Source organism: Protopterus annectens, chromosome 15.part0, assembly GCF_019279795.1.
Source record: "Protopterus annectens isolate FY-2018-M chromosome 15.part0, PAN1.0, whole genome shotgun sequence".
Lineage (NCBI taxonomy): Eukaryota > Metazoa > Chordata > Ceratodontiformes > Protopteridae > Protopterus > Protopterus annectens.
In genome coordinates, this window is record NC_056749.1 from 732,460,310 (window position 1) to 732,487,751 (window position 27,442).

A 27,442-nucleotide genomic window follows, 5' to 3' on the forward strand; every position below is an offset into this window, starting at 1 on the left:
TGCCTAAAAAAGGCACTATGGGGGTGGCAAGAGCCTTGGCCAATATCCGGAAGCCCAGGGGTGACAGGTGCAAGCCATCCCTTGCGAAGCAGAGTGGCTTGTCAAGCATGTCATCCCAAGCAGACAGACATTGGATCCCCTTAGAATGACACCAGTAATTAAGCCAATTGTTAAAACTGATCATTTTGTCTTTGTACTGTGGCATCATTCTTGGTGAGGGTAAGATGCTGCTCAGGGTCAGGGTCATACCGGCCTGGGCTACATAATCAGAGAGCTCCTCTATGTCTCTTTTCATGTAGTCCAGGGAGGTACGTCTCAGGTCGTTCACACCAGCATGTACAATGACTGAGTCATATTTGTACTTGCTGTGGAGTGACCTGAGTGCTTGTGTTATGTGGCGGATTCTAGCTCCCGACAGGCAGCTTACTGTGACCTTTTCCTTGTTCAGTCTGATGAGCGGGACGTCAGTGTGTCTGACTATGGAGTCACCTATTACAAGTGTGTCTGGCATGTTGTTTGGCCTTAAGGGCTGTGACTGTTTAGCACGCTGACTTTGTGAACTATGTGTTGCATGTGCTATGTCTTGAGGTGGTGGTTGCTTGGGTGTCTGCTTTGGAGGCCTCTGTTGTTTTGGTAGATTTTTAATCAGCGCCTCCGAGTATGTTTTTGTGTGTTTATGTGTTTGGTTTGCATTTGTGATAGCTCTATGTGAGACTGGGTTTGTGGTGTGCGTGGTTACCGTCTCCTCCTGACTGGTCTTGCCAGTACTGAATTGAGAGAGCTCAGCCTCCAGTTTGGCTATATAGTTGCATCTCTTGCATATATTTGTATTTGTTGGGAGGAGGAGAGGGTTGTCTGTGTACATGAGGCAATTGTAACATTGCCTCAAGATTCCCAGATTCACCAGCTGAACAGGAGAGGACGCCAGCAACTGACCCTTCGACATGCTAGAAATAGTGAAAAAGATTGCTGTGTAACTGAGTCAGAAAGGACCTATAGGGAAATGGGTATTCAACAGAATTTAGGTGAATGAAGTACTTTCTTTTGTTTAAGAGTGCTTTACCTGTGTAAAAAATGCTTTAGGAGCAAGTGCTGAGCTTTTCAGATAGAGTATAGGCTGTTTAGATTGCAAGTAGAACAGTTCTAAGGGAAAAATTGAAGAGCAGACTTGGCGGAGCAAGAAAAAGTTTAACCTTGCTTAACCAAGTTTAACCTTGTTTAACTGGCGCTCCGCTATGCGCACGACCGCGCAAAGCCATGCAAACACGGATTTTAAGCAGTGAACTACAAAAGAGCTAGGAATGGTCCCAAACAACCAATTACTACAGCTTCTTGTGCTGAGGTCACTTCCCCCAAGGACAGGTAGGCTGCTCAAGGCTCCCCACTCCCACTGGTGAGCAAAGAAACTTCCTTCTATCCAAGTAAGGTAATGGACAACACAGGAACTACACCACAGCCCAGAATACAGCAATGCCTGTATACTGGTCTAAACTAGTCGAGGAAGGTGGGAAAACAAGGATTATTTTTTTGTTTTTTTTTTTTTTGTAGAAACACACAGAAAATGCAGAGACCGTGATAAATTAGTTACACAGGCTAGCACACTTTAGTGGGCAGCCTCCACAGTTAAATTAAACAAACAAACAAGCAAACTTTCGATTAAATTCGACTAAATGTAACTTTAAGTGCAGATTTTAAAATAAATGCAGTAATCAGTAAAAAAACAGTTCAGGCTAGTTCAAAGTAAGCAACAGAAGCTATTTCCAGTGAAAAAAAGCAAAGATACTTAAATCCAGAAGGTAGTCGCTTTTTCGAGTTCCTTGCTGCTAGGACCACTCTGTAAACCCACGTGGAGCTTGTCTGAGTACTCAAGACTCTTTCTAGTCCCCAGAAAGGACAATGCTTGGAGACCAATTCTAGACCTTTCAATTCTAAACACCTTCTTACAAGTACCCAAATTCAAGATGCTTACACTACAGCAGCTTCTTCCCATGTTGGACAAGAAAGCATGGCTAGTAACGTTGGACCTCAAGGAGGCATACCTGCATGTCCCTATCAGACAAAATTGCAGAAGATACCTCCGTTTCATTGCAGGTTCAACCCATTACCAATTCTCTGCACTGCCCTTTGGCTTATCCACTGCGCCCAGGATTTTCACAAAATGCCTGGCACCAGTAATTGCATACTGCAGACAAAGAGGAACCTGGACGACTGCCTCATCCAAGCAGAAAGCAAGGACATCCTCTTACAACATCTGGCTTTTGTAAAACACCTTCTAAGTTGCCTAGGGTACACAGTAAACGAAAAGAAATCAAAACTAGTGCCCTCACAAAATATGACATTCCTGGATGCCAGCTTGAATACAACAGCCCAGATGGCTTATCTGACGCCAGACAAACGACTACAACTGACTCAGTATTTCAAAACAATGGCAACAAAGACCCAACTCCCTGCAAGAAAAATTCTGCAGGCCTTGGGCTTCATGGCATCTTGCATACTACTAATACCATTTGCAAAGCTGCATATGAGGAAATTACAGTGGTACCTAAAAAGCGTATGGTCTCAACACAGCCACAGCTTGGACACAATGATATCTCTCATTCCCTGCCTTCAACAAGAGTTTCTATGGTGGTCACAGGCATGTCACCTCAACAAGGGTCAGCCTTTCACCTTGCCCCCAGCCAGGCAAACTATGACAACAGATGCATCGGACTATGCCTGGGGGCACACATGGCAGGACAGTGCATTCAAGGCATATGGACTGCAGATCAAAGGAATCTGCACATCAATCAAAAAGAAATGCTAGCTGTACAGAATGCCCTGACAGCCTTCAAGGACCGCTTGCATCCAGGACAGCTTACAATAAGGACGGACAACACCACAGTAATGTGGTACATAAACAAACAAGGGGGTACACACTCCTACCCTCTATGCAGGCAAGCAATGACCTTGTGGAACACAGCACTGGCTTACCAAGTTCAGCTACAAACTCAGTTCCTGCCAAGAAAAAAGAACACATTGGCAGACGACCTCAGCAGAAACATAATGGATCCCCACGAGTGGAAACTGGATCCACAAGTATTTGCAATGATAACTCAAAAATGGGGCCACCCAGACATAGACCTGTTTGCCAGCCCCCAAAACTATCAGCTAACAAAATTATGTACAAGGGCGCTTCACCATCAAGCTTGGAAAGTGGACGCACTCTCATTCAGTTGGAAAAACCTGACAGTATATGCCTTCCCTCCATTGCCCCTTCTCACAAAGGTGCTGCTGAAAGTCAGGAAAGAGAGACCCAGAATGATACTCATAGCCCCAGACTGGCCACGCCAGCACTGGTACCCACTACTAAGGAATACGGCCCAGGGCCCACCTTGGATTTTACCACAAATTGCTCATTTGCTCACACAGCAAGACAATCAGATTCTACACAGCCAGCTCAAAACCTTAAATTTGGCTGCATGGCAAATCACCTAAGCAACCAGCCAGCTCCTCTTCCTCAAGCAGTTATGTATGTTATTCTGGAAGCTAGGATGCCCAGCACCAGTAAGGCCTACTCGGACAAACAAAAAAGGTTTTGCGCCTGGAACCAAGCTAAAGGCCAAAATACCCTTCAGCCTCACATACCTCAGATTCTACAGTATTTAACTGAGATGTTGCACAAAGGACTTTCTTTTTCATCTATTAAAATCCACGCCTCAGCTATTTCAGCCCACTACAACACGGATCCTCCCTTATTTTCACATCTGCTTCTAAGGCAGTTTCTCAGAGGGGCCAAAAACATTAGGCCCCCCAGGAGAGCACCTACACCAACCTGGGACCTCAACTTTGTTCTGGAAAAACTTACGCTACCTCCTTTTGAACCAGCTTTCTCTGCTGACCTAAAGTTTATATCATGGAAGCCTGCCCTGCTGCTAGCAATAACTTCAGCCAGAAGAGTCTCGGAGCTTCAGGCACTAATGGCAGTAGAGACTTTCCTCATTTTCCATCAAGACAGAGTTTCTCTACGAACTAATCCCTCCTTTATGCGTAAGGTGGTATCCAGTGTGGCTCTAAATCAAACCATCCACTTAACCACCTTCTTTCCAAATCCACAGAACAAAGGAGAAAGACTCCTGCACTCCTTGGACATTCACAGGCAACTACGTTACTACTTGGATAAAACTAAGGTTTTCAGAAAATCTGACCAGCTCTTTGTATCCTATGCTGAAGCTTCACAAGGGAAGGATATATCAAAACAGACCATTTCCAAATGGATAGGACATTGCATTCATTTTTGCTACACCCATCATGGAAAACCAGTTCCTGCTACCATAAGGCCCCACTCTACCAGGGCAGCAGCTACATATACAGCCTTCCTCAGGGGGGTGCCAACCAAGGATATTTTGGAAGCTGCAACTTGGAGTTCAGTACACACCTTCACCAAACACTACCACTTACCACTTTACTCTAACACTAGAGCTGGCTTCGCCACTGCAGTTCTGCAGGGCCTTCTAGCCCCCTCTAACCCTGTTTGACTCCACCTCCCATCCTTAGCTTTGGGATTCTACCCAAGTGTGATGACTGCAGCAGGGTAACACGATGAACATAGTACAGTTTTGTACCTACCATAAATGTAGATGTTCGAGTGTATACCCTGCTGCAGTCCAGGTTATTCTCCCTCCATCCCCTCTGACCTAACTAACTAAAACTTTACAATACCTTAAAACCTGATACTACCTTTGTGATGTATTTGCTTATAGCTGGAGGGATGTTTTGTTTGTGTTAAACTTTTTAGATTGGTACTATTTACTGACCACCTTTTTGGAGGCACCTGACATTTGGGGCAAGAAAAACTGAAGAAAATGGCGTCGGATGCATCATATATACCTCTGGCGCACTGATGTCAGGGAAGAAGCGACAGCAACCGACTCCGGACCAAGACTTTGGAATTCAGGCCGACTGCGGGGACCGCCTGACAACAGGATAACCCAAGTGTGATGACTGCAGCAGGGTATACACTCGAACATCTACATTTATGGTAGGTACAAAACTTTTCAGTCCCAGGGGACACACAAGACTAAACAGTGGGGGGGGGGTTGGGTTCCACACCCAAATCAGGGAGTAGTAAGACTCCCCCCATGGAAAACTGTCTCAATGACTTTCTTTTACAATTTCCAAGCACTTCCCAACTGAATGCACCTTTAGGCAGAAAGATTGGTCTGCATGCCAAAAACTGAGAACTCATTACCCAGGACAAATGGGTTTTAAATATAGTGTCCCAAGGATACAGATTTCACTTCCACACCTTACCAACACCAAGCGGCTGGCCAAATCTACCCCCAAATCAGTGGGCAGAGGCCCAAAATCAAGTACTTTCTCTTTTAAGCATGGGAGCTATTCAGTTGGTACCAGAAAAGGAAACGGGACAAGGTTTCTACTCTAGACTTTTCCTGGTACCCAGAAAAGGCAATACATGGCATCCTATCCTGGACCTTTCTACTCTAAATACCTTTCTGGTGATTCCAAAGTTCAAGATGCTGACTCTTCACGAGCTGCTTTCTATGTTAGGCAAAGATGCATGGCTGGCAACACTAGACTTAAAAGAAGCATACCTGCACATCCCTATCAGGGAGTCTTGCAGAAGATACCTACGCTTCAAAGCAGGCTGCATGCATTATCAGTTCTCTGCACTGCCCTTTGGATTATCTACTGTGCCCAGGGTATTCACAAAGTGCCTAGCTCCAGTCATTGCATTTTGCAGGCAAAGAAATATTCAAATATACCCATACCTGGACGATTGTCTAATTCAGGCAGGAAGCCAGGGCATACTTTTGAATCATCTGGCCTTTGTACAAAGGGTTCTAACTTGTCTGGGGTACACCATAAATGAAAATAAATCACACATGGTACCCTGTCAACAAATTATATTCCTGGGAGCAAGCTTGAATACAACTTCCCAGATGGCTTTCCTCACGCCAGAGAAATGGATTCTTTTGACAACCTACTTCAAACAAGTGGCCACAAAAGCCCAGTTTTCTGCAAGGCAAATACTGCACGTCTTGGAGTTCATGGCCTCCTGCATTCTTCTAATTCCATATGCAAGACTGCATATGAGGAAACTGCAATGGTATCTCAAAAGCCTATGGTGTCAACATTCACAGAATCTTGAAGCAATGATTCCTATCATACCTTGTCTACACCTAGTGTTCCTTTGGTGAGCAGAGGCCTGCCACCAAAGCAAGGGACTGCCATTCACACTACACCCTGCTGTCCAAACCAACAGACGCATCAGACTATGCGTGGGGTCTCACCTGGAAGGGAAGTGCGTTCAGGGAAAATGGAACTCACCTCAAATGCACCTGCATATCAGTCAAAAAGAAATGTTAGCTGTACAGAATGCTCTGACAGCCTTCAAGGACCACATTCTTCCAGGACGACTAATGGTAAAGACAGACAACACCACGGTCATGTGGTACATAAACAAGCAGGGGGGTACCCATTCTTACCCCCTCTGCAGACTAGCCATGGCATTGAGGAACACAGCCTTGAGCTACCAAGTGAATCTACAAGCTCAATTCCTGCCAGGAAAACTAAATACACTGGCAGATGGACTAAGCAGAAACCTTATGGACCCACATGAGTGGAAACTGGAACCAAGGATTTTCAACATGTCGACAAGCAAATGGGGGAGCCCAGATATAGACCTCTTTGCCTCCCCCGAGAACCATCAATTGGAAAAATTTTGCACAAGGGTTCCCCACAAACTAGCTTAGAAAGTGGACGCTCTGTCCTTCAGCTGGAAAAACCTATCAGTTTATGCCTTTCCTCCTCTGCCTCTGCTCTCCAAAGTGCTACTAAAGATCAAACAGGACAAGCCAAGGACGATCTTATTTGCAACAGACTGGCCACGTCAACACTGTTACCCCCTCCTGCGCAGTGTCACACATGGCCCCATGGCACCTGTCTCAGACTTCCTTCCCTGTTGTCTCAGCAGGAGAACCAGATTCTTCACCCTCAGCTGCAAACCCTGAACCTAGTAGCCTGGCTAATTACCTAATCTCTCCTTTACCACCCCTCAGCAAATCAGTGATGGATATCATTTTGGAGGCTAGGAGGCCTAGTACTAGAAAATCTTATGCTGCAAAATGGAAAAGATTTTGTACCTGGAACCAATCTCAAGGGATGAGTGCAGCAGTGCCCAGTTTACCTCAGATTCTACAATATTTGACTGAGATGCTTCATAAGGGCCTGTCTTTTTCCTCCATCACAATCCATGCCTCAGTCATTTCAGCTCATTATAACAAAGAGCCTCCCCTCTTCTCTCACCCACTGCTCAAGCAGTTCCTCAGAGGGGCCAAAATTTTAAGGCCACCCAGGAGAGCGCCTACTCCTGCCTGGGACCTTAACTTTGTCTTGGAGAAACTCACTCTTCCTCTTTCGAGCCAGCTGCTACTGCAGATTCCTTTCCTGGAAAACAGCCTTCCTTTTAGCACTCACTTCTGCAAGAAGGGTATCTGAATTACAGGCCCTTATGGTAGTGGAGCCTTTTATCATCTTTCATGCAGACAGGGTGTCCCTCAGAACCAATCCCTCCTTCATGCCCAAGGTGGTATCCAGTGTGGCTCTTAATCAGTCCATTCATTTGCCTACCTTCTTTCCTAACCCTCAGAACAAAGGAGAACAGATACTGCACTCCTTAGATGTGCACAGACAACTTCAATTCTACTTGGACAGGACTAAACCTCAAAAGAAATCTGAACATCTGCCAGTCGCATTTGCTGCAGGGACAGAGGGGAAAGCTATTTCAAAGCAAACCATTTCAAAATGGATAGGCCACTGCGTTCATTTCTGCTATAAGCACCATGGAAAACCTATCCCACAGGGCATCAGACCCCATTCAACCAGGGCTGCATCTACCTCTACAGCCTTTCTCAGGGGCGTCCCTACAAGGGACATCCTAGAAGCTGCTACCTGGAGTTCTGTACATACTTTCACCAAGCATTATCATTTGCCAATTTTCTCTAAATCCAGAGCTGGTTTTGCCTCTGCAGTCTTGCAGGGCCTTATAGCTGGTCCTAATTCTATTTAAATTCCTCCACCCAACCTTAGCTTTGGGAATCTACCCAAATGTAATGACTGCAACAGTGAAACATGAAGAACATAGTACAGTTGTGTACACTTATAGATGTAGATGTTCAAGTGTATTCACTGTTGCAGTCCTGGTTACCCTAACACCAGCCCCCCTTTTTTTTTTTACTATACCTCTACTCTCATTTACTATGCTAAAAAGCTTTTTTGTGTATTTGCTGATTTAATTGGAGGAATATTCTTGTATTATAAATTTAATTGCTTCCCATTAGGGGGCACCTGACATCTGGGGCAAGAAAAACTGATGTAATGGCGTCGGCTGCATGTTTTATACCCTTGACAACCTGACGTTATGGAAGAAGGGACAGCAACTGTCGCAGGACCCAAGACTTTGTTAATCAGGCTGACTTGAGGGCTACTACAAAGCAGATAACCAAAATGTAATGACTAGAACAGTGAATACACTCGAACATCTACATTTATGGTAAGTGTACACAACTGTACTTTCTTCACGTACAGTTATATACATTATGGTCACGTCTGACAAGCCCGGTTTTAAAACATGCACTTCTTGTAAGATTCCGAGATGTTCTTCATCTCACATTGCTGCAGTCCTTACACTTGGGTAGTCCGCTGTCCTCGGTCGGCCCGAATATCAAAGTATAAGGCTGACGTCGGTCAAGGCGCATTTGACTGACATCAGGACGTCAGGGTACAAATGCGCATGACCGACGTCATATCCTCAGTCTTTTTTGCCGCATGGTCCGATGCAGAAGCAGCATTGCAAGTGCCGGTTGGCGTTCTGAAATTTTTCGATTTCGGAGTTTCAGACCGAGTCAAAGTTGGCTAAGTACCCGTTGGGGAATATTTTAGATTTTTCTTGCCTCAGTGGTTTACCGGATGTCAGAAAAAGTGAATAATTGTATTTCTTGTGGGAAACAGATACCGCATAGAGACTATCATACCTTGTGTATTCCTTGTTTAGGGCCTGAGCACGACGTTGTTGGGTGTCGCTCTTGTGCTAGATTCAATAAGCGCACTATAAAGAGAAGGTTAGATTGTGCCAGGTTAGTCTTCGAAGCGGTGCAATTATAAAATGCCGCCGGATGCTCCGACGCTTCTTCAAGAAGCGCAAGGACAAAGCAGTTAAGCCTAGGCTAGAAGAACCGTCCGGACAGGACGCCGGTTCGTTAGAGGTGTCGGTGGAGCCGGTGGTTCCACCGGAGGTTTCTTTGGGATCCCAGGGAGAGACTTTGTTATTGCAGGATGTGGCCTCTCAGGAGGCAGGTCAGGCTGAAGGGGCTTCTCAAGTTACTATACTCCCCTCCCTTCCTAGGGTGGTTAGGCCCTCTCCTTCTGTTTCCAAGGCTTCTCCCAGAGGCAGGCCAGGTTTAGCTTCAGTTGGTGTCACCCCTAGTTCTTCAGGAACTGTGCCCAAGAAGCATATGCTTAAAATGGCAGAAGATTTGATTACTTTGATTAGTGGTTCTTTGCCCCCTCCTGATAAGAGACCTAGGGTGGAGCCTGAGCTAGGGAGTTTTGAGCAGGCTTCGGATGTTTCAGAGTCTTCGGCTGAAGACTTGCAGTATTATTCTCCTTATTCTGATTCTGATGTGGATGATTCTACTCCTTCTGCTTCTCCTCCTGAGGATTTTTCTTTTTCAGAAACTCTTCATTCCATGAGGGAGCATTTTAAGTGGGAAGGTCAGGACTTCTCTGATTCCAGGAAAAGGCTTAGGGAATTTTTGTTTTTACCCCAGCATAGGCCTTTGGCTATACCTCCTGTTTTGGATGTGGTGGAAGATGTTTTTACAGAGGCTTCTCTTAATCCTGATTCTTTGCCTCCTGCTCCTGTTAAACCGGATAGGTATTACAGGGTGCCTGAAGCTCATAAGTATCTTTTTAAGAGTCCTAGGGCAGACCCAGAAACTGTTAGTCAGGGGCCTAAAGGTGTTAAGGCTTCTGTTGTCAAGAATCCGGTTCTTACAGACAAAGAGGCCAGGGCTTTGGATAGATGGGGAAAGAAAGTTTATACTTCTTCCACTCTAGCTATGAGGGCTTTGAATTGCCAGTTCCACATGTTGAAATACCAAAACTATCTTCTTTCACAATTGAGGTCTAAGGTTGATGCTCTGGCGGAAGGTATTGATTGTAAAGAGTTACAAGATTTAGTACATGTTTCTGAACAGGTGGGTAAGCATTCTTTGCAATGTGGTTTTGATGCTGTACAGGCCTCGTCTAGGGTGGCTGCCACTGGGTCAGTTCTTCGCAGGCACGCCTGGCTGAGGGATCAGAATTTATCTGACCATGTTAAAACTAGGATTTTAGATGCTCCTTTACAATCTGATGTGTTGTTTGGTTCTCCTGTTGAGGCAGTTTTAAAGAAAATGGAAGACAAGGCTAAGTCTATGCAGACTGTTAAAGATTTTTTTGCAGGTTCAGCCTCCAAAGTTTAGTAGAAATTGGCCTACTAAGGGGTGGACGTATCCTTCTTATGATTCCCAGTCTAGGGGTAGATCTAGACGTGGTAGGGGCAGAGCTCAGGGCTCTTTCAGGCCTAGAACAGGGAGTTCTCCTGCGCAGTCTTCGGGTGAGGGCAGGGGTCAGTCCTTTCGTAAACAGACCCAATGACCTACCTTTTCAGCTGCCAGAGCCTTCTCGTCTGGCAGCACCTTTGGGAGGAAGGTTGGCACTTTTCAAAGAAAATTGGAGTTTAATTACCCAAGACAGATGGGTATTGGATATCATACACAACGGTTACAGGTTTTATTTCCATACCTTGCCTCCTTTCAAAGGCATGCCAGACGTTCCTCTTCAACAAAGAATAGAGGCTCACAAGCAAATTTCTCTGTTACTCCAAATAGGGGCCATTCAGCCGGTCCCTATGCCAGAAGTGGGCCTAGGATTTTATTCTCGCCTGTTCCTAGTACCAAAGAAAGGGAACACGTGGAGACCAATTTTGGACTTATCTATCCTCAACACTTATCTGGACATTCCCAAGTTCAAAATGTTGACGTTACAGTAGCTTTTACCTCTGCTGGGCAAAGATCATTGGATGGTAACTTTGGATCTCAAGGAGGCTTATCTTCATGTTCCTATCAGACTGAGTTGCAGGAAGCATCTGCGTTTTCGAGCTGGGACTTCTCATTATCAGTTCTCTGCATTGCCCTTTGGCTTATCTACTGCGCCCAGAGTGTTCACGAAAGTTCTGGCTCCAGTGATAGCTTTCCTCAGGTTAAAAGGAATACAGATCTATCCTTATTTGGACGATTGCCTGATTCTGGCTGAAGGAAGGGACGAGCTTCTTCATCATTTGGGTTATGTGATAGCAGTGCTAAGATGCCTGGGGTATTCTGTAAACGAAATAAAGTCCAGTCTAGTACCCTCTCAGGACATGTGCTTTCTGGGTGTGAGACTGAATACAGCATCCCAGATGGCCTTTTTGACCCCAGACAAACAAAAGAATCTTTCCCTTTACTTTCATCAGTTGTCTCATCAGTCCAGGCTGACTGCAAGGACAGTCCTTCAAGCCTTGGGGTTCATGGCATCTTGTATTCTGGTGCTTCCCAATGCCAAACTGCATATGAGGAAGCTACAATGGTATCTCAAAAATGTATGGACACAGCACTGCCAGGATTTGGACACTGTCATTCAAATAATACCTTGCATTCAAAAGGAATTGTTGTGGTGGGCTCAGGAATGTCACCTAAACAAGGGACTCTCTGTGACCCGGCCAGAGGCGAGTCAGATTCTAACGACAGATGCCTCAGACAAAGCTTGGGAGCTCATCTGAATGGAAAGTGGATACAAGACAAGTGGCCTGCCAGACTACAACATCTACATATCAACTTGAAAGAGATGTTAGCAGTCCAGTTTGCATTAATAGCTTTCAAGGATTTACTTCTTCCAGGGCAGGTGTTGATTCTAACAGACAACACAACTGTCATGTGGTACATCAACAAGCAAGGCGGAACACATTCTTATCCTCTATGCAGGCAAGCAATGATTTTGTGGGAGACTGCTCTCAGTTTACAGCTAAATCTTCAGGCAAGGTTTCTGCCGGAGCACAGAACTCCTTAGCAGATGTGTTGAGCAGACAAATTATGGATCCCCACGAGTGGAAATTGGATCCTCATGTATTTCAGAAATTGACAGTGTCATGGGGAACTCCAGACATAGATCTGTTCGCTTCTCCACTAAACCACCAGCTGCCAAAGTTTTGCACAAAAGGTTTCATCCCACAGCTTGGAAAGTGGATGCTCTTTCTTTCAATTGGAGCAATCTTCATGTGTATGCCTTTCCGCCTCTGCCTCTCCTCCCAAAGGTACTACTAAAGGCCAGACAAGACAAGCCAAGGATGATTTTGATAGCTCCAGATTGGCCTCGACAGCATTGGTACCCATTACTGAGAAGCCTGGTACGGAAGCCTCCATGGCCTTTGCCTTCGATTCCACACCTGTTGTCTCAGGAGGACAGTCATTTGCTCAATGTCAAGCTTCACTCTCTGCACCTAACAGCCTGGCATATTCTGTTTTGAACCATAGTGGGCCTCCACTTCCACAGCAAGTTTTGAATGTTATTTTGGAAGCTAGAAGGCATAGTACAAGGAAAGTGTACGCAGATAAATGGAAGAGATTTTTATTTTGGAGTGCAGCAAAGGATTTTGATGTTTCTGAGCCTAATTTAAGTGTGGCTCTTCAATATCTTACTGAGTTACTGGACAAAGGTTTGTCCTTCTCTTCTATTAAGGTTCATGCTGCAGCAATTTCCCGTCACTATGATTGTGACCCACCATTGTTTTCTCATCCTTTGTTCAAGCAATTTCTTAGAGGGGCAAAGAATATAAGACCCCCACGAAGAGCTCCTACTCCTGCTTGGGATCTCAATTTTGTGTTGGAGAAACTCACTCTACAACCTTTTGAGCCTGCAGCTACTACTGAATTAAAGTTTTTATCATGGAAGACTGCTTTTTTGTTGGCTATTACCTCTGCAAGAAGGGTTTCTGAGTTGCAGGCCCTTATGGCGGTTGAGCCTTTCTTAATTTTCCATAAGGATAGGGTATCTTTACGTACTAATTCTTCCTTTATGCCTAAAGTGGTTTCTAGTGTGGCTTTAAACCAAACTATTCATTTGCCTACTTTTTATGCAAATCCCCAAAATAAAGGGAAAAGATTTTGCACACTTTAGATGTACACAGGCAGTTGCGATATTATTTGGACAGAACTAAAGGGTTCAGGCAGTCTCAGCAGTTATTTGTTTCTTTTGCTTTGAGTTCTCAGGGCAAGCCTGTGTCAAAACAAACTATTTCTAAGTGGATTGGGTTTTGCATTGCTTTCTGTTATTCCCATCATGGCAAGGAGATTCCAGCTGGGATTAGGCCTCATTCCACTAGGGCTACTGCCACTGACAGCTTTTTGAGGGGTGGCAACTAAGGATATTTTGGAGGCAGCTACTTGGAGTTCAGTGCATACTTTCTCTAGGCATTATCACCTACCACTTTACTCTAAATCCAGGGCTGGTTTTGCCACTGCTGTTTTGCAGGGCATTTTGGCAGCTCCTGCTTCCTTATAGTTTGGCCATCCTCCCTTACCTCTGCTTTGGGATTCTACCCAAGTGTAAGGACTGCAGCAATGTGAGATGAAGAACATAGTACAGTTTTGTACCTACCATAAATGTAGATTTTCGAAGATCCACATTGCTGCAGTCCAATTTACCCTCCCTCCTTCCCCTCTATAGTTAGAGGCGGTTGTGTGGGTTGGGTTGTCAATAGGGTGTATATTGTATATATTGTACATATTTTTAGTGCTAGGATGGTTGGTTGTTTGTTTGCTGTCTTTTGGTTTTGACCTTTATTTTTAGGGTCTTCTGACATCTGGGGCAAGAAAAGACTGAGGATATGACGTCGGTCATGCGCATTTGTACCCTGACGTCCTGATGTCAGTCAAATGCGCCTTGACCGACGTCAGCCTTATACTTTGATATTCGGGCCGACCGAGGACAGCGGACTACCCAAGTGTAAGGACTGCAGCAATGTGGATCTTCGAACATCTACATTTATGGTAGGTACAAAACTGTACTTTTTGATGCCCACAATAAGTGCATGTATTTCCTGGGGCCAGAACATCTCAACTCTGCTTGTGAGATTTTTGCCTTGTTCAACCCCAGGCCCTTTCGGACCAGTGAAATAAATGAATTATTAAGGGATAGCTCTTTGCCTGTGCTTTTTCTTTTGGGGGCTCAAACTCCTTTCAGATCTCATCATGACTCCAAAAAGCAAGCAGTGGAAAAGTGAGCAAGGGCTTCATCAGAGCCACCTCAAAAACTTAGAAAAGCCTCGGATCCAATCACTTCAGATCTGAAGTCAGTACTGCCTCCCTCAGATCCACAGGTGTTATAACCATTACAAGTTCCCCTGTACCATCCTCCTTATACTCGGATCCCAGACCCTTGGGTCTGACAGTCAGTAGCTGAATGCCTGAATCTGTGTTGACGATGGTTTCTCCAGCTCCACTCTCTCAACTGTTTGAGACCCCTCGAAAGCATTCTAGGCCTGCTTCCATGGCTTCATCCAGATCCTCTAGGAGCTTGACTAAGGCAGATATGGACAAGATGATGCAGAGATTTTGCAGGGCTCAGATCCAGATGAGGGTCCTGCCAGCTCTATCGCCTACCAGATCCGTGAATGCACCTGACCAACCAGTCCTGTCTCCTCCTCCGATCAAATCTTCGGTCTCTGAGTCTCAGGATCCAAGATCCCCGAGAAGGTCAGTGTTGGATCAGAGGAAGCTCCTTTCCTCAACTCCGTCAGGTTCTCTAACTAGCTCTGCTCCGATGCCATTGGATCTGGGCAGTCTCAGACCAGTGAGGTCGGCACCAGGTCTGACGAGTTGGGTTTGGTTCCTACTTTGTCAGATCCATCCCTTCCCCTTGGTACCTTGGCTTTTGACAGTTCGGGTCCAATTCTGCCTGGGGGGCTCAGATCCGGGGTTGGCCCCGACTTCTCGTCCTCTGCTCTAAGGAGGGGGGAGAGGTGTCCCCAGGTCCATCAGCCTGCCAGGTAGTAGAATGGGGCTTCTCTCTGCATAGAGATCCATCCTCTCATATCTTGGGTTCTACTCCTCGCCCTTCATCTGGTCTGAGCTTTGAGCCCATCATTTCTGCTCCTTAGGGTCAGCCAGCTCCGGTTGGCCTCCACACACATTCCTCAGTGGGATTCCCTTTTTTTTTTTTCTAACACCTGTCCTGAACACCTCACAGAAGAGGTACCACAGAAGAAAACGTGCAAGAGAAAGCACATAGACTTTCCTGTGGAGTCTCTCACAGAAGACACTGACTTTGATGAGGGAAAAGGATCCCCTCGATCACCACCTGATGACATCTCCTTTGGAGACATCCTGGAAATCCTTAAACAGAAGGGTGGCTGGTCTTCCTAAACTTCTTCTGGAGGCTTTCAGGGCTGGCCCATCTGCGTCTTGGGTGACCTCCCCCCAGCAGATTAACTATTGGTTTAGTTTCTCACCAGGCTTGGGAGGAACTGGACACTGTCTAGCCCATCCCCAAATGCACATATAAGTTTTAGTCCCTCCATCAGACAGACCCCATTGGAACAAGGGTGTCCCTGTTGATGCCATAGTTGTGGTGGCAACCACTAAGAAGGAGCTAGTCGAGCAGAGCTCCTGTGTCAATCCACCAAACAGAGCCCAGAGCAATGGACAGGTTTGGAAATCGCATTTATGCCTCAGCCACCTTTGCATTGAGATTGTTAAATTACCTGGCATATTTTACTTGCTTACAGAGAGATTCGATCAAGGAACTTGCAAACTCTCACACAGAGTCCATGTCTGCGGAGGATCTCAAGAAGGTTTCCTCCTCAGCTGGCTACTGTTTTGTCTGTTGCCAGTTCATCGATGAGGCTAATGTCCCACACAGTGGGACGTGCCGCATGAGCAGCTTGTCCAGGCGCCATTAGGAGACTTGCCGGAGGCTGTGCAACTTTGGGGAACGCTTTAAGACATCTTTTTTAATGCCCCCTTTGATAGTTCATACTTGGTCGGGCCATCAGTGAAGGATACGCTTACTAGCAGCGAACTGGAAGGAACTTGATTCCAACAAACAGGCAGGGTCTTTTTCTACACCTCAGTGCTGTTTTTCTAGGAACCAGCAAGGTAGTAAGTAAATGTGGTTCAGGTAATCTCGGGGACCTTTTCAGATCTCACGTGGGTACAGTTCCTCCATAGGCAGAGGAGGGGGTTTCATTGGCAGACGTAGCCCCAGAGGCAGGGGTTTGGGTCTGCAGAACCAGGGCTTCAGAGACTCCTTTTTCTGATATGCCGTATCAATGCTCCTGAAGTGCTGCCTGATCCTCCATCTCTGGAGGCAGTCGGCGATCATGTTTCCCTGCACCTGGATGCCTGAACAAATCTTAAAAATAACACATGGGCGCTAAGTGTAATATTCAGAGATTACTACATTCCCTTTTCCCTTCCATCTCCTGTCACAAGGAAGAGACTCCCTGACATTCCACCCAGCCAGAGGGAGTTCACAGCTCAAGAGGTTCAAAAGCTGCTACAAAAAAAGAGTCAGCCTGGAGGTCCCACCCAAACAAATAGGATTTGGAACTTACTCCTGCTTCTTTTTAGTGCCAAAGAAAACAGGAGACCTGAGACCAGTTCTGGATCTAAGCAGTCTGAATCAGTATGTAAAGAAGTCAAAGTTCTGAATGATTATATCCTGCCTCTTCTGCACCAGAATGATTGTGTGCTGTATAGATCTCCAGGATGTGCACTGTCATATCAAAATAGGCACTCCAAGAGACACCTGTACTTTCATCTGGGAGCCAGTCAATATCAGTTCAGAGCACTGCCCTTTGGACTCACCACAGCCCCCTGGATGTTCACCAAATGCATGCAGTTGTAGTAGCTCACCTGAGACTCAAAGGATTCCAGGTGTTTTCCTGTCTCGATGATTAGCTGCTCGCCACCCCAACCAGGCATCAACTTCTACAAACTAGGGATTACTTGCTTCAGATCTCCAATTCCATATGCATTATGTTACATCTTGCCAAATCAAAGCTGACTCCTGTACAGACTCTAGAATTTATAGGAACTCAACTGGATGCTTCGACACAAGTGGTTTCATTACCTCTTCATCACATCACATCTCTGAGAAATCAGGTGTGGGACTTACTGTTTCGTCTGTCCACTCCAGCAAAACTAGTGTTGCAAACTCTTGGGTCAGTGTCAGCTGCCATTATTCTAGTTCTTTTAGCAAAGTTTTTCATGTGAATCCTCCAGTGGACTTTGGCGGTGCAGTGGTCTATTCTTTACCAGCCTCTGTCTGTTCCCATCAAACTCACTGCAATTTGCAAACATCATATTTGCTGGTGGATCCAATCAGATGACCTGTTTTTGAGCAGGCTGTTCTCACTCCCCCCACCCCCAATAGCCACAGTGAACACAGACGCTTTCCAACTGGGGTGGGAGTGCATTTTAAGAGAAAGATGGTCCAAGGCACATGGTCCTCCCCAGAGACCAAGTTGCATGTCAGTGCCCTAGAGATGAGAACAGTCCTTCTAATGTTGCAGGCCTTTGAGGATATTTTCCCCTTGCGAACTATTGCAGTACACACAGACAGCATGTCATTAGTCTGGTAAATCAGCAAACAAGGAAGAACCCATTCCTACACGTTGTGCAGGGAGACCATGAGGGTGTGGGAGTCGACGATATCTTCAGACTGCTTTCTAATTGCAGTGCACATACCGAGGAAAATGAAGGTGCTGGCAGACAGACTCAGCAGGTTCATTCTAATTCTTCATGAGTGGTCCCACAATCAAACAGTAGCGAACATGATTTTCAGTCACTGGGGCCAGTCTTGCTGCGACCTGTTTGCCTCTCCCCTCAGCAACAAGTGCAGCAAGTACTTCACTCTTATCCCCTGTCCAGGGGAGTCACTGAGGGATGCTCTGATTCAGGATTGTCCTTTGGGTCTCCTCTAAACCTACCCTGCTTTATACCTACCCTCCTCTCCACTGAACCTGAAGTTCAGCCATCCTTTTTTTCCCCCGACTACTCTTTTTAAGAAAGGGGCTAGGTTTTCTGCTATTAAAGTTCACTTAGCAGCCTTATCCAACTTTCACAGTTGAAATAAATCCCTTTCTCTGGAAACTTCCAGATTATGTAAAGCTTTCATGAAGGGAATTTTTCTCCTTAGACCTCAAGTTAAAGGATCCCTCTCCTCCTTGTGATCTCACAGTGGTCCTCCAGGGTTTGGATCAGAAGCCATTTGAACCTACAAACAAATGCGATATGAAGTTTCTTTCTTGGAAAACAATCATTTTGGTAGCTGTCCCTTCTGCCAAAAGATTTTCTGAGCTCCAGGCCTTATCGACTATGCCTCCTTATGTTATTTTTCATAATGATAGGGTATCTTTTCGAACTAACCCTTCCTTTCTGCCTAAAGTGGCTACGGAGACTAATATTAATCAGTCCGTACAATTGCCAGTTTTCTTTCCAAACTTAACTAATAAGGGCGAATATATTCTGCATCTTCTTGATGTTTATAGGGAACTACTATTTATCTTCGCAGAACAAAACAGTTACAGGACGTCTGATCAGCTGTTTGTATCCTTTTCCCTTAACCGCTTAGGCCAAGCAGTTTCCAACATTACTCTGGCTAAATGGATTACTAATTTGTATTTCACTGATTTATTCTCGAAAAGGTTTGGAACTGCCTCATCCTCCTAGAGCTCATTCTACTCTGTGGCTACTTCCTCTGCCTTATCACTAACCTGGATCTTTGGATGATAATGGAACTTTTGTTCCAGGTATGAGCCTCAATCTTTTCCTGTCTCTATAACACAGTGGGCAGTAAAGCAGCAAACCCAGGGATGGAATAGAGAAGTATGGATAGAGGGAGGAGCTTGAGATTCAGATCATAGATCTTGTAAATGCGGCTGATTCAGATCATAGATCTTGTAAATGCGGCTGAGTCAGATCCAAGGATCAGATCTGCAACCCATTCATGAGGAAGAATGGAAATGGACAACAGAGATGCCAAGTTATGGTGAGTATATAACTTCTAATTTCTACCAATGATGCATGTACTCTGCAAAGAGAATGGTAGAATCGTACCTTTATTGGAGCACAAACTCCATGAATTTAAGTGACTTAGTAATCACTAGGCAATTTGTCCTCTTCTGAGGTTGCTTCAAGATGATTACTTTCATGTTGGTTTAAAGTAATTCTGTGAACAGACACCGCTTTTTGTCTTCTCATATTAGGTATGGTATGGTATAGGTACCTTTCTGTAGATTGTGTTTCTCATATTACCCATGGTTTAAGTACATTGTGTATGCTCAAGTCTGAAGCTTATCAAATGAATGTTTCTGCATGCAAGTTCCTGCCATTGTCTTACATTACTACTGCAATTTGCTTACCATCTGCAGTTAAGAGTTTTGTTAACCAGTGTAATATGTGTCATTATTTTATGTTTACTTTTATTCTTTCACTTTGCTGTAGGGTATGGTCCCATTTGTGTTTGTTGGAACAAAGGACAGCATCACAAATGCAACTGTTCTTCTAGATTACCACCTTAATTATTTAAAGGTATGTATTTAGAATTTGTAAGTTTAATATTTGGGAAGTGTTATAAAGTTCAGTACTGTAAAAAAAAAAAAAAAAAAAAAAAAAAAGTGTTCAGCCTGATTGATTCTTCTACTTGATGCAAGACAATATTGTCTGATACATGTATTTTTTAAATGTTTGGGTGTCTTGAAGGTTTGCTAAGGTAGAATAAGGATATTAAAAATTGCATAAATTATACTGTTGAAACGGGTTCATTATTTTGCTGCAGTTTTTCTTTGGTTTATTCAGTATATTGCCTGTAAATGTAAAGTGGTAGATCAATAAATTGAAAGTTTTTGGATCTACTTTATATTATAGTTGGTTGATTTTGTAATGGGTTCTTTAAGTCAGTTTAATCATATGCCTCTACTTCAGCACCCCCACACACGCACCCATCTTTCCCCATTTTCATTACATTTGTAGCCAGTGCCATGGCACTGATGGGTAAAACTCTGATTAGAGCCCAGGCAACCCACGTTTGATTAGTGGCTTGGTCGTTTGATGACACTGACGGGAAGATGAGTGTGCATGACTTGAGGAGGAAGGCACACACTTGGACCATACTCCTGGCTGATCCCTGGTGGAGACCATGAATTGCAAAGGGGGAAGTTGTCTTCAGGAAGGCAGGACAGTAGCAGAGTCTGCATAGCAGCTGAACAATATACTATCCTCCCCCCCAAAAGGAGAGATATCTATACCAAATGATTGCAGCCCCCCAAACATCTCCAGCGCCCAAGTGAGAACTGCTCTCTCCAAAGCAAAAAACACAGCATCCATGGGACCTGATGGTGTCCCCGGCTGTGTGCTCCACGAACTCAATGAGGAATTAAACCCACAGCTAGGACAGCTGTTTAATCAAAGTCTTACCTCTGGATACGCACTCCAGGAGTGGCGCACTGCAACTGTGGTACCACTTCACAAAGGCGGTGCCTCCACCGACCCTGGAAATTACCGGCCCATTAGCTTGACAAGCCTTATCTGCAAAGCCATGGAGAGGATCATAATGGACCTCATAAATAAAGACATAGGGAATTTGCAGACTTTGGATCCAACCCAGTTTGGCTTTGTCAAAGGCAGATCATGCCTTCTAAACTTGGTTGACTTTTTCAAACAGTCACCAAAGCCATTGATGAGGGAAAGGCAGTCCATACAGCCTACCTCGATCTGGCTAAGGCCTTCGATACAATACCCCACTCGGGTATCATTGAAAAACTCATCAGCTTAAATGTCAACCCATACATCACAAGATGGGTTGCAAACTGGCTGAGTGACAGAACCCACAGGGTCAGAGTTGCTGGCGCCATGTCAGACTCAAAGCCTGTCACAAGTGGTGTCCCACAGGGCTCAGTCCTGGGCCCACTCTTGTTTGGCATCTACTTTTCCAAGTACAAGCAAACACAGGAGGGTTATGGCTGACAACGCTTGCAGATGACTGCAAACTGGGCGGCATAGTAGAAAACACGTCTGACACAGATATCCTTCAGAAGGGTCTCACAGAAACGGATAACTGGTGCCAGAGCCACGGCCTAAAGTTAAATGCCAAAAAATGCATAGTCATACCCTTCGGGAAAAACAAGGTTACCCCTAGTTACCAAATAGGTGGCAATCCACTGAGCACAGAAGAAGTTATCAGGGACCTGGGGACCCAGGTTGATAGTAGTCTGTCATTCGACACCCATGTAGCTAAAGTAGTTAGGAAGACCTTCTACATTGCCCACCTTATCATGAAGGGATTCTCATCTAGATCAAGGGAGGTCATAGTCTCCCTTTACTCATCACTCATCAGACCAATGATTGAGTACAATGCCCCATTCGGAATGTATCTGACCCGACACTTACAGCAGCTGGAGAGGCCACAAAAGTTCCTCACCAAGAGGATAAAGGGTCTCAAAAATCTGTCCTATGCTGCCCGACTGAAAGAACTCCAGCTCTATTCAGTCGCCACCGCTTGCTCAGAGGTGACCTTTGCCTAACATACAAGGCCATGTCAAACCCAGATTTGATCAATATGCTTCACCTCAAAAATCTAGATCCATCAGAGCCACAAGGGCGGCGACTTAAACCTTGACACGGCTATTAATAGGACGTGCTGGAGGGATAGATTCATCACCCAAAGACTCCCTATGCTGTGGAACAAAATCCCGGTACATGTGAGGCAGAGCACCTCGCTAGCCTTGTTCAAGAGAAATCTTGACCAATGGATGGGAGATCGCAGATATACCCCAGGGATTACCTCAGTGTCACTGCTCGACAGAGGCACAGCAAAATAATGGGTATAGTTCCCCATACTAAAGGGGTGGCGTAAGCCACAAAACGATGGGCTAGGCTTGTAAATGCCCTCGGGCAGATAGCCTAGTATGAACCTATGAACCTATGAACCTATCACACACATTCCATGTCTATCCTTAGACATGAACAGGAGCATACAAGGAGGAACCTGTCTCCCCCACTGCTTGGCAGCAGGATGAGGCTACCCCAGGAGGTCTCAGTCTCCTTACTGACCCTGAATGTGGATCGGAGTTAGTCCAGGGGATGATTGTCAGGTTGGATAGACCTAAAACATGAGTAGAGGTTTCTGCAGACATCTGATGGTCAGCTGTGGGCCATTAAAAAAAAATTCTTGTCATTCCTGTTGTCCCACTATCCTATGTCTTTTTAAATGTTTGTCTGGATTGTGTCTCCACCACCCATTCTAGTTGTGCATTCATATGTTCACTGCCTTTTTCTTTAAAAAAGTACTTTTACAGGTCCCGGGAGTAGTTGTTGTCTACAGTATGCTACTTTGAACCCTATTGCCCTGTCCCTTCCTCTTCATGGTGACTCTTTTCACACTCCCTGTTTAATTTTGTGTACCCATGTTATTGCTTCCTGAATTTTCTGGTTTCTGATTAAAAGAACTTAAGCATCATTAATTCTTGGTCACACCCATTCCCTTTCTGCGCCAAACAGGATTCTGGTGGCTTTCCTCTGAACCCCATTCCAGCTTCATGTCTGTCTTGGGTCTGTGTTGTCTAGATCTTCATGCAGTACACAAGGTTTGTGTGACCAGAAGCTGCTAGAGATTGGCAGCATCATCTCTCACTTTACTCTTGGTAGTCTGTCCTTTGTTACTATTAGAGCAAGTTGTTTTTACCTGTATAGTTTTTGTATAACTCACCTTTTTACAGTAAACACTCAGTTAACCGGAACTCAAGCAACTGGCAAAAAAAAAAAAAAAAAAAAAAAATTCGAAGAAATACAGTACAATTTTTATGTGTTGCACTTTGTTTCCTCCCCGCAGAAACATACCTTACGTTTTTAGAGTGAGTTTTAAAAAGGAAGATAGGAATAAATTACCTCTCTCCCCAACCTGAGAACAAGTCAAACCAAGCAAATAGTATAGGATACAGTATTAGGACTATTTTTAATAGTAACACTCAAGCAACCAGAAACTACAGTTATCCGGCATCTACCAATCCCCATGGGTGCCGGTTAACTGTGACTTTACTGTAGTCCCTCTCACTGATAATGACTGTCTGGTATCAAAGGATGGAGCAGACTGCAGGGAGATGGGCAATAGATTCTGCTGGAGTCTTTGTAGTTTAGATTTGTTTGGATTGCTGGCAAGTCAGTAGTTTATGGAGAAGTTCTGAAAGGAAAAATCTTCCAGTCAGGTGTGTAATTGTTAGGTAAAATTAAGGGTACTTACGTATTACCGCAACCAGATTTTTCATGGCAATAGTGGCTGCACTCCGATCCTGAAATATCTTCGTAAACGTTGTGAAAAAGCTGTTTGGTGTGTTTTCTTTACCACTATATCTTCTTTTCTGGACTGTTATCAATTAAATGTCAGAAAAAAGACTATCGCTGCTTAGGTATGCTTCTTTTATATCTTGGCTTACTGCCGCTGCATTGCAATAGAACATGAGCATGCTGTATAGCACACTGAGAAGCTTAACAGTCACGTCGCACAAGATAATTTTGAAAAGAATGATGGCAGTACAAAGGCTTCTGGCTTCCCTTGAAAGTCACTGACCATAACCCTGACAGTGTCATATACAAAAAGGGAAGTAGGTGTTATGAAAATGTTTCCCTCAGTACACGGAGCTGTGTGTGTGTAAAACAATGACATCGGCACAGACAGTATACATTCACATTTATTTGTGTAGAACTAGGATGCTACAAGGGTTTGAGAACTACAATTTCATTAAAACACACACGCAAGCTAAATGAAAAAAACTGACATGGAAATCATCCCAGTTATACCCTCAGATCTTCTGTCTTTCATCTGACAACAGCAGTTAAGGAAGAATACAGCCCAAATTATTACCGTTACTTGACAGCATTTGCTGCCACGAAAAAAAGGAACGTTCAGCGGGTGGACTTGCAAGAAGCAACACGCTGGCAGTAAAGTGCATACAGAAACAAGTACAGTGTTTTTTTTTTACATTTCTTGGATCACACTCCTGAAACCAGCCTGCAGTATTAAAGAAAACACAGTAGATAACTTCTGCAAAATATTAACAAGCGTATGTCACGATCGGGAAGCGGACATTAGTGCCGTGAAAAATCTGGTTGCGATAATACGTAAGTACCAAATTAAGCATCTAGTTTCGAATGATAAAATTATGTATGAAAAATGATCTTAAAATTTGGAGCTGTTAATCACATTGAGAAGGAAAGACAGGCTGTGATAGTTGGACCATAATTTTAAGCCTGAGCCAGAGACATGTTTTAAAAATCTTTGTAGAAGTGAACTGAAATAAGAGATATGGGTGAATTGATGGAAGTACTTGTCATTGTGTTCCTTTGGGAAAAGAACAGAGTATGTGAAAGACATTGTTTAGTAGTGTTGCTGGACATTGTACTGTCCCTACGGTCATTTCTGTTGCTGACTTTCAATGAATAGTTTTATAAGGAAATTTGATGCAGCACTTCCTTGTGCAGTGTTGCTCTTTAAATTACTTATCTATGGTTGTATGGGTGAGTTAACTCTTAAGAGTATGAATGAATCTGATTTAGGCCTCTTCAGAACAGCAGCAAGAGGAATTCAGCTAAGCATAATGGTGCTATCGTAGTGCACCTCTTTTTCCAGAAGCAGCAATGTTTTCACAGTAATGGCCCAAGGAAAATGTTGCGTGGCTTGAATCCACTAAAATGCCCTGTCAGGATGGGAAGCCACGCTAAAGTTATGAAATGGTGTTTATTCGCACAGGTTTCTGAAGAACCTATCACAGATACAGAAACAGATGTTCTTCGTGTTTCACTGTTGCAGTCATTACATTTGGGTTATCTGCATGCAGGTAGCCCTCAGTCGGCCTGATTAACAAAATCTTGGGTTCTGTGTCGGTTGCTGTCTCTTCTTCTGTGACGTCAGGTCGTCAGGGGTATAAAACATGCAGCCGACGTCATTACATCAGTCTTTCTTGCCGTGCGGTGCCCGAAGCAGAATCAGTTCGCAAGTGCCAGTTGGCTGACTCCTGAAATTTTCGTTTTCATGTTTCAGAACTTAAGTCTTCAACTAAAAGCTAAGTACCCCGTTGGGGAAACTTTTTCTTGCTCTAAACCGTTGTCAGAAAAAGTAAATAATTGCATTTTTTGCGGAAAGCAAATGCCTCATAAAGATTTTCATTCGTACTGTAGTCCTTGCCTAGGCCATGACCACGACTTACCTCGCTGTTGGTTTTGTGCCTTATTTAAACCACGAAATATCCATCGTCGGTATATTTGCGCTTCTAATTTTTTTGTTGCTCGGTTCAATTATCCTATGTCTTCAGTAAGCCATCTGACTACCGACATTCCGAAGAAACGCAAAGATAGACAGAGACACGCCGCCCAATTTGCCGGATCTCAGTGAGACGCTTTCGCAGCCCCTGATACCCACTACTTCAGATTCGCAGGCCTCTACTGAGACCCATTCAGAGTCCGGTATGCCACGAGATGCTTCAACTGTGGAACCTGCGGATGTCTCTACCTTGGATGGGTCCAGAGCCGCTGTGCAGGCACCGGCTTCTGAGTGTGTATTCAGGCCCTACTGACTTGCATATTAAACTGACGCTATCTTCTTCTTCAAGGCCTAAAACTCGATCCATGCCTAGAAAACCGATGCCCAGACCGCATGGTCAAGCCTCTATGCCTAAAAAACAAATGTTAAGAATGGCTGAAGACATTATTACTTTAATCAGGGGGAAGCCAACCTTCCCCCTCTAACAGACCTAGGACTGAGTTTGCTTATGATTCTTCTGATCAGGATTCTGAAATTTCTGTTTCCTCTGATGACCAGGATTTACCCTTATCTACCTATGAGGATTCTGATGCAGAGGACTCTATTCCCTCTGCTTCCCCTTCAGAGGATTTCTCTTTTGGTGAAACCTTGCATACTCTTAGGGAGCATTTTCTCTGGGAAAGCCAGGATTACTCTGACTCTAAAAAGAGACTTGGGGATTTCTTACTCCTGCCCCAACACAGGCCTTTAGCTGTCCCCCCTGTACTGGACATTGTTGATGCCTTTCGGAATCTAGCTTGGCCCCTGACTCTCTACCTCCTACTCCCAGAAAACCTGATAGATATTACAGGGTTCCAGACTCTCACAAGTTCCTTTTTAAAAATCCTCCTGCGGGTCCTGCGACCATTTCACAGGGACCCAAGGGCATTAAGGCTACTACTGCCAAAAACCCTACCCCTTCTGATAGAGATTCCAGGGCGCTGGATAGATGGGGTAAGAAGGTATACACTTCTGCAACCTTTACCATTAGGGCCTTAAACTGCCAGTTTCATATGTTAAAATATCAGCAGCATATTACTGGATTGCTTAAACAGAAATTGATGTTGATTCCTGACTGTGTTGAAAATAAAGATTTACAGGATTTAGTGCATTCTGCTGAACAAGTTGGAAAACATACTTTGCAATGTGGTTTTGATTCACTAAAGGCATCTTGCAGGGCTGCTGTCATTGGGTGTGTACTTAGAAGGTATACTTGGCTTAAGGAGCAATCTTAGTCAGATCATGTTAAAGCTAAATTGCTGGATGCTCCCTTAAACCAAGACCGCCTGTTTGCCAACAGGGCAGAAGAAGTACTTAAAAGATGGAGGGAAAAGCTAAATCTATGCAAACTGTTAAATATTTCCTGCAAGTACAGCCTCCCAGATTTAGTAGGCATTGGCCCACTAAAAATTGGTCCTTTCCTGCCTCTTCCAGGCCTTCTCAGTCCAAACCCAGCACCAGCAGAACACCCAGGCTTCAGTCCCAAGGTACTCACAGGGCTAAGCAGTGGGGTGCTCCCACGTCCAAAGCTGGGAGTGGTAAGACTCCCCCTATGGTAAACTGTCTCGATGACTTAACTTTAAATCTTCCAAGCCCTGCACAACTGACTGTTCCCTTAGGGGGAAAGATTGCCCAGCAGGCAAAAAATTGGGAACTCGTTACCCAGGACAAATGGGTTTTAAATATAGTTTCCCAAGGATACAGATTCCACTTTCACTCCTTACCAACCCCAAATGGTTGGCCAGACCTGCCCCCAAATCAGTGGGCGGAGGCTCAAAAGCAAATTCTTGCTCTTTTAAGCATCAGAGCTATTCAGCCTGTTCCAGAAGAGGAACAGGGACAAGGTTTCTACTCAAGACTTTTCTTGGTGCCCAGAAAAGACAACTCCTGACGTCCTATACTGGACCTCTCTATCCTAAACACTTTTTTGGTGATTCTAAAATTCAAAAACTCTTCACCAACTGCTTCCTATGATAGGCAGAGATGCCTGGTTGACAACATTGGATTTAAA

The 27,442-nt window shown here is 44.6% G+C and overlaps 1 protein-coding gene across 2 annotated transcripts in view; it reads left to right on the forward strand.

Moving 5' to 3' along the window:
• FMR1 (FMRP translational regulator 1) overlaps window positions 1–27,442 on the forward strand; it is a 2,052,104-nt gene that overhangs the window by 1,409,123 nt on the left and 615,539 nt on the right. For both annotated transcript variants that reach the window (XM_044057587.1, XM_044057588.1), the window contains one exon: window positions 19,584–19,670. In XM_044057587.1, coding sequence (XP_043913522.1) covers window positions 19,584–19,670 — 87 coding nt within the window. The remainder of the gene's footprint in view (window positions 1–19,583; window positions 19,671–27,442) is intronic.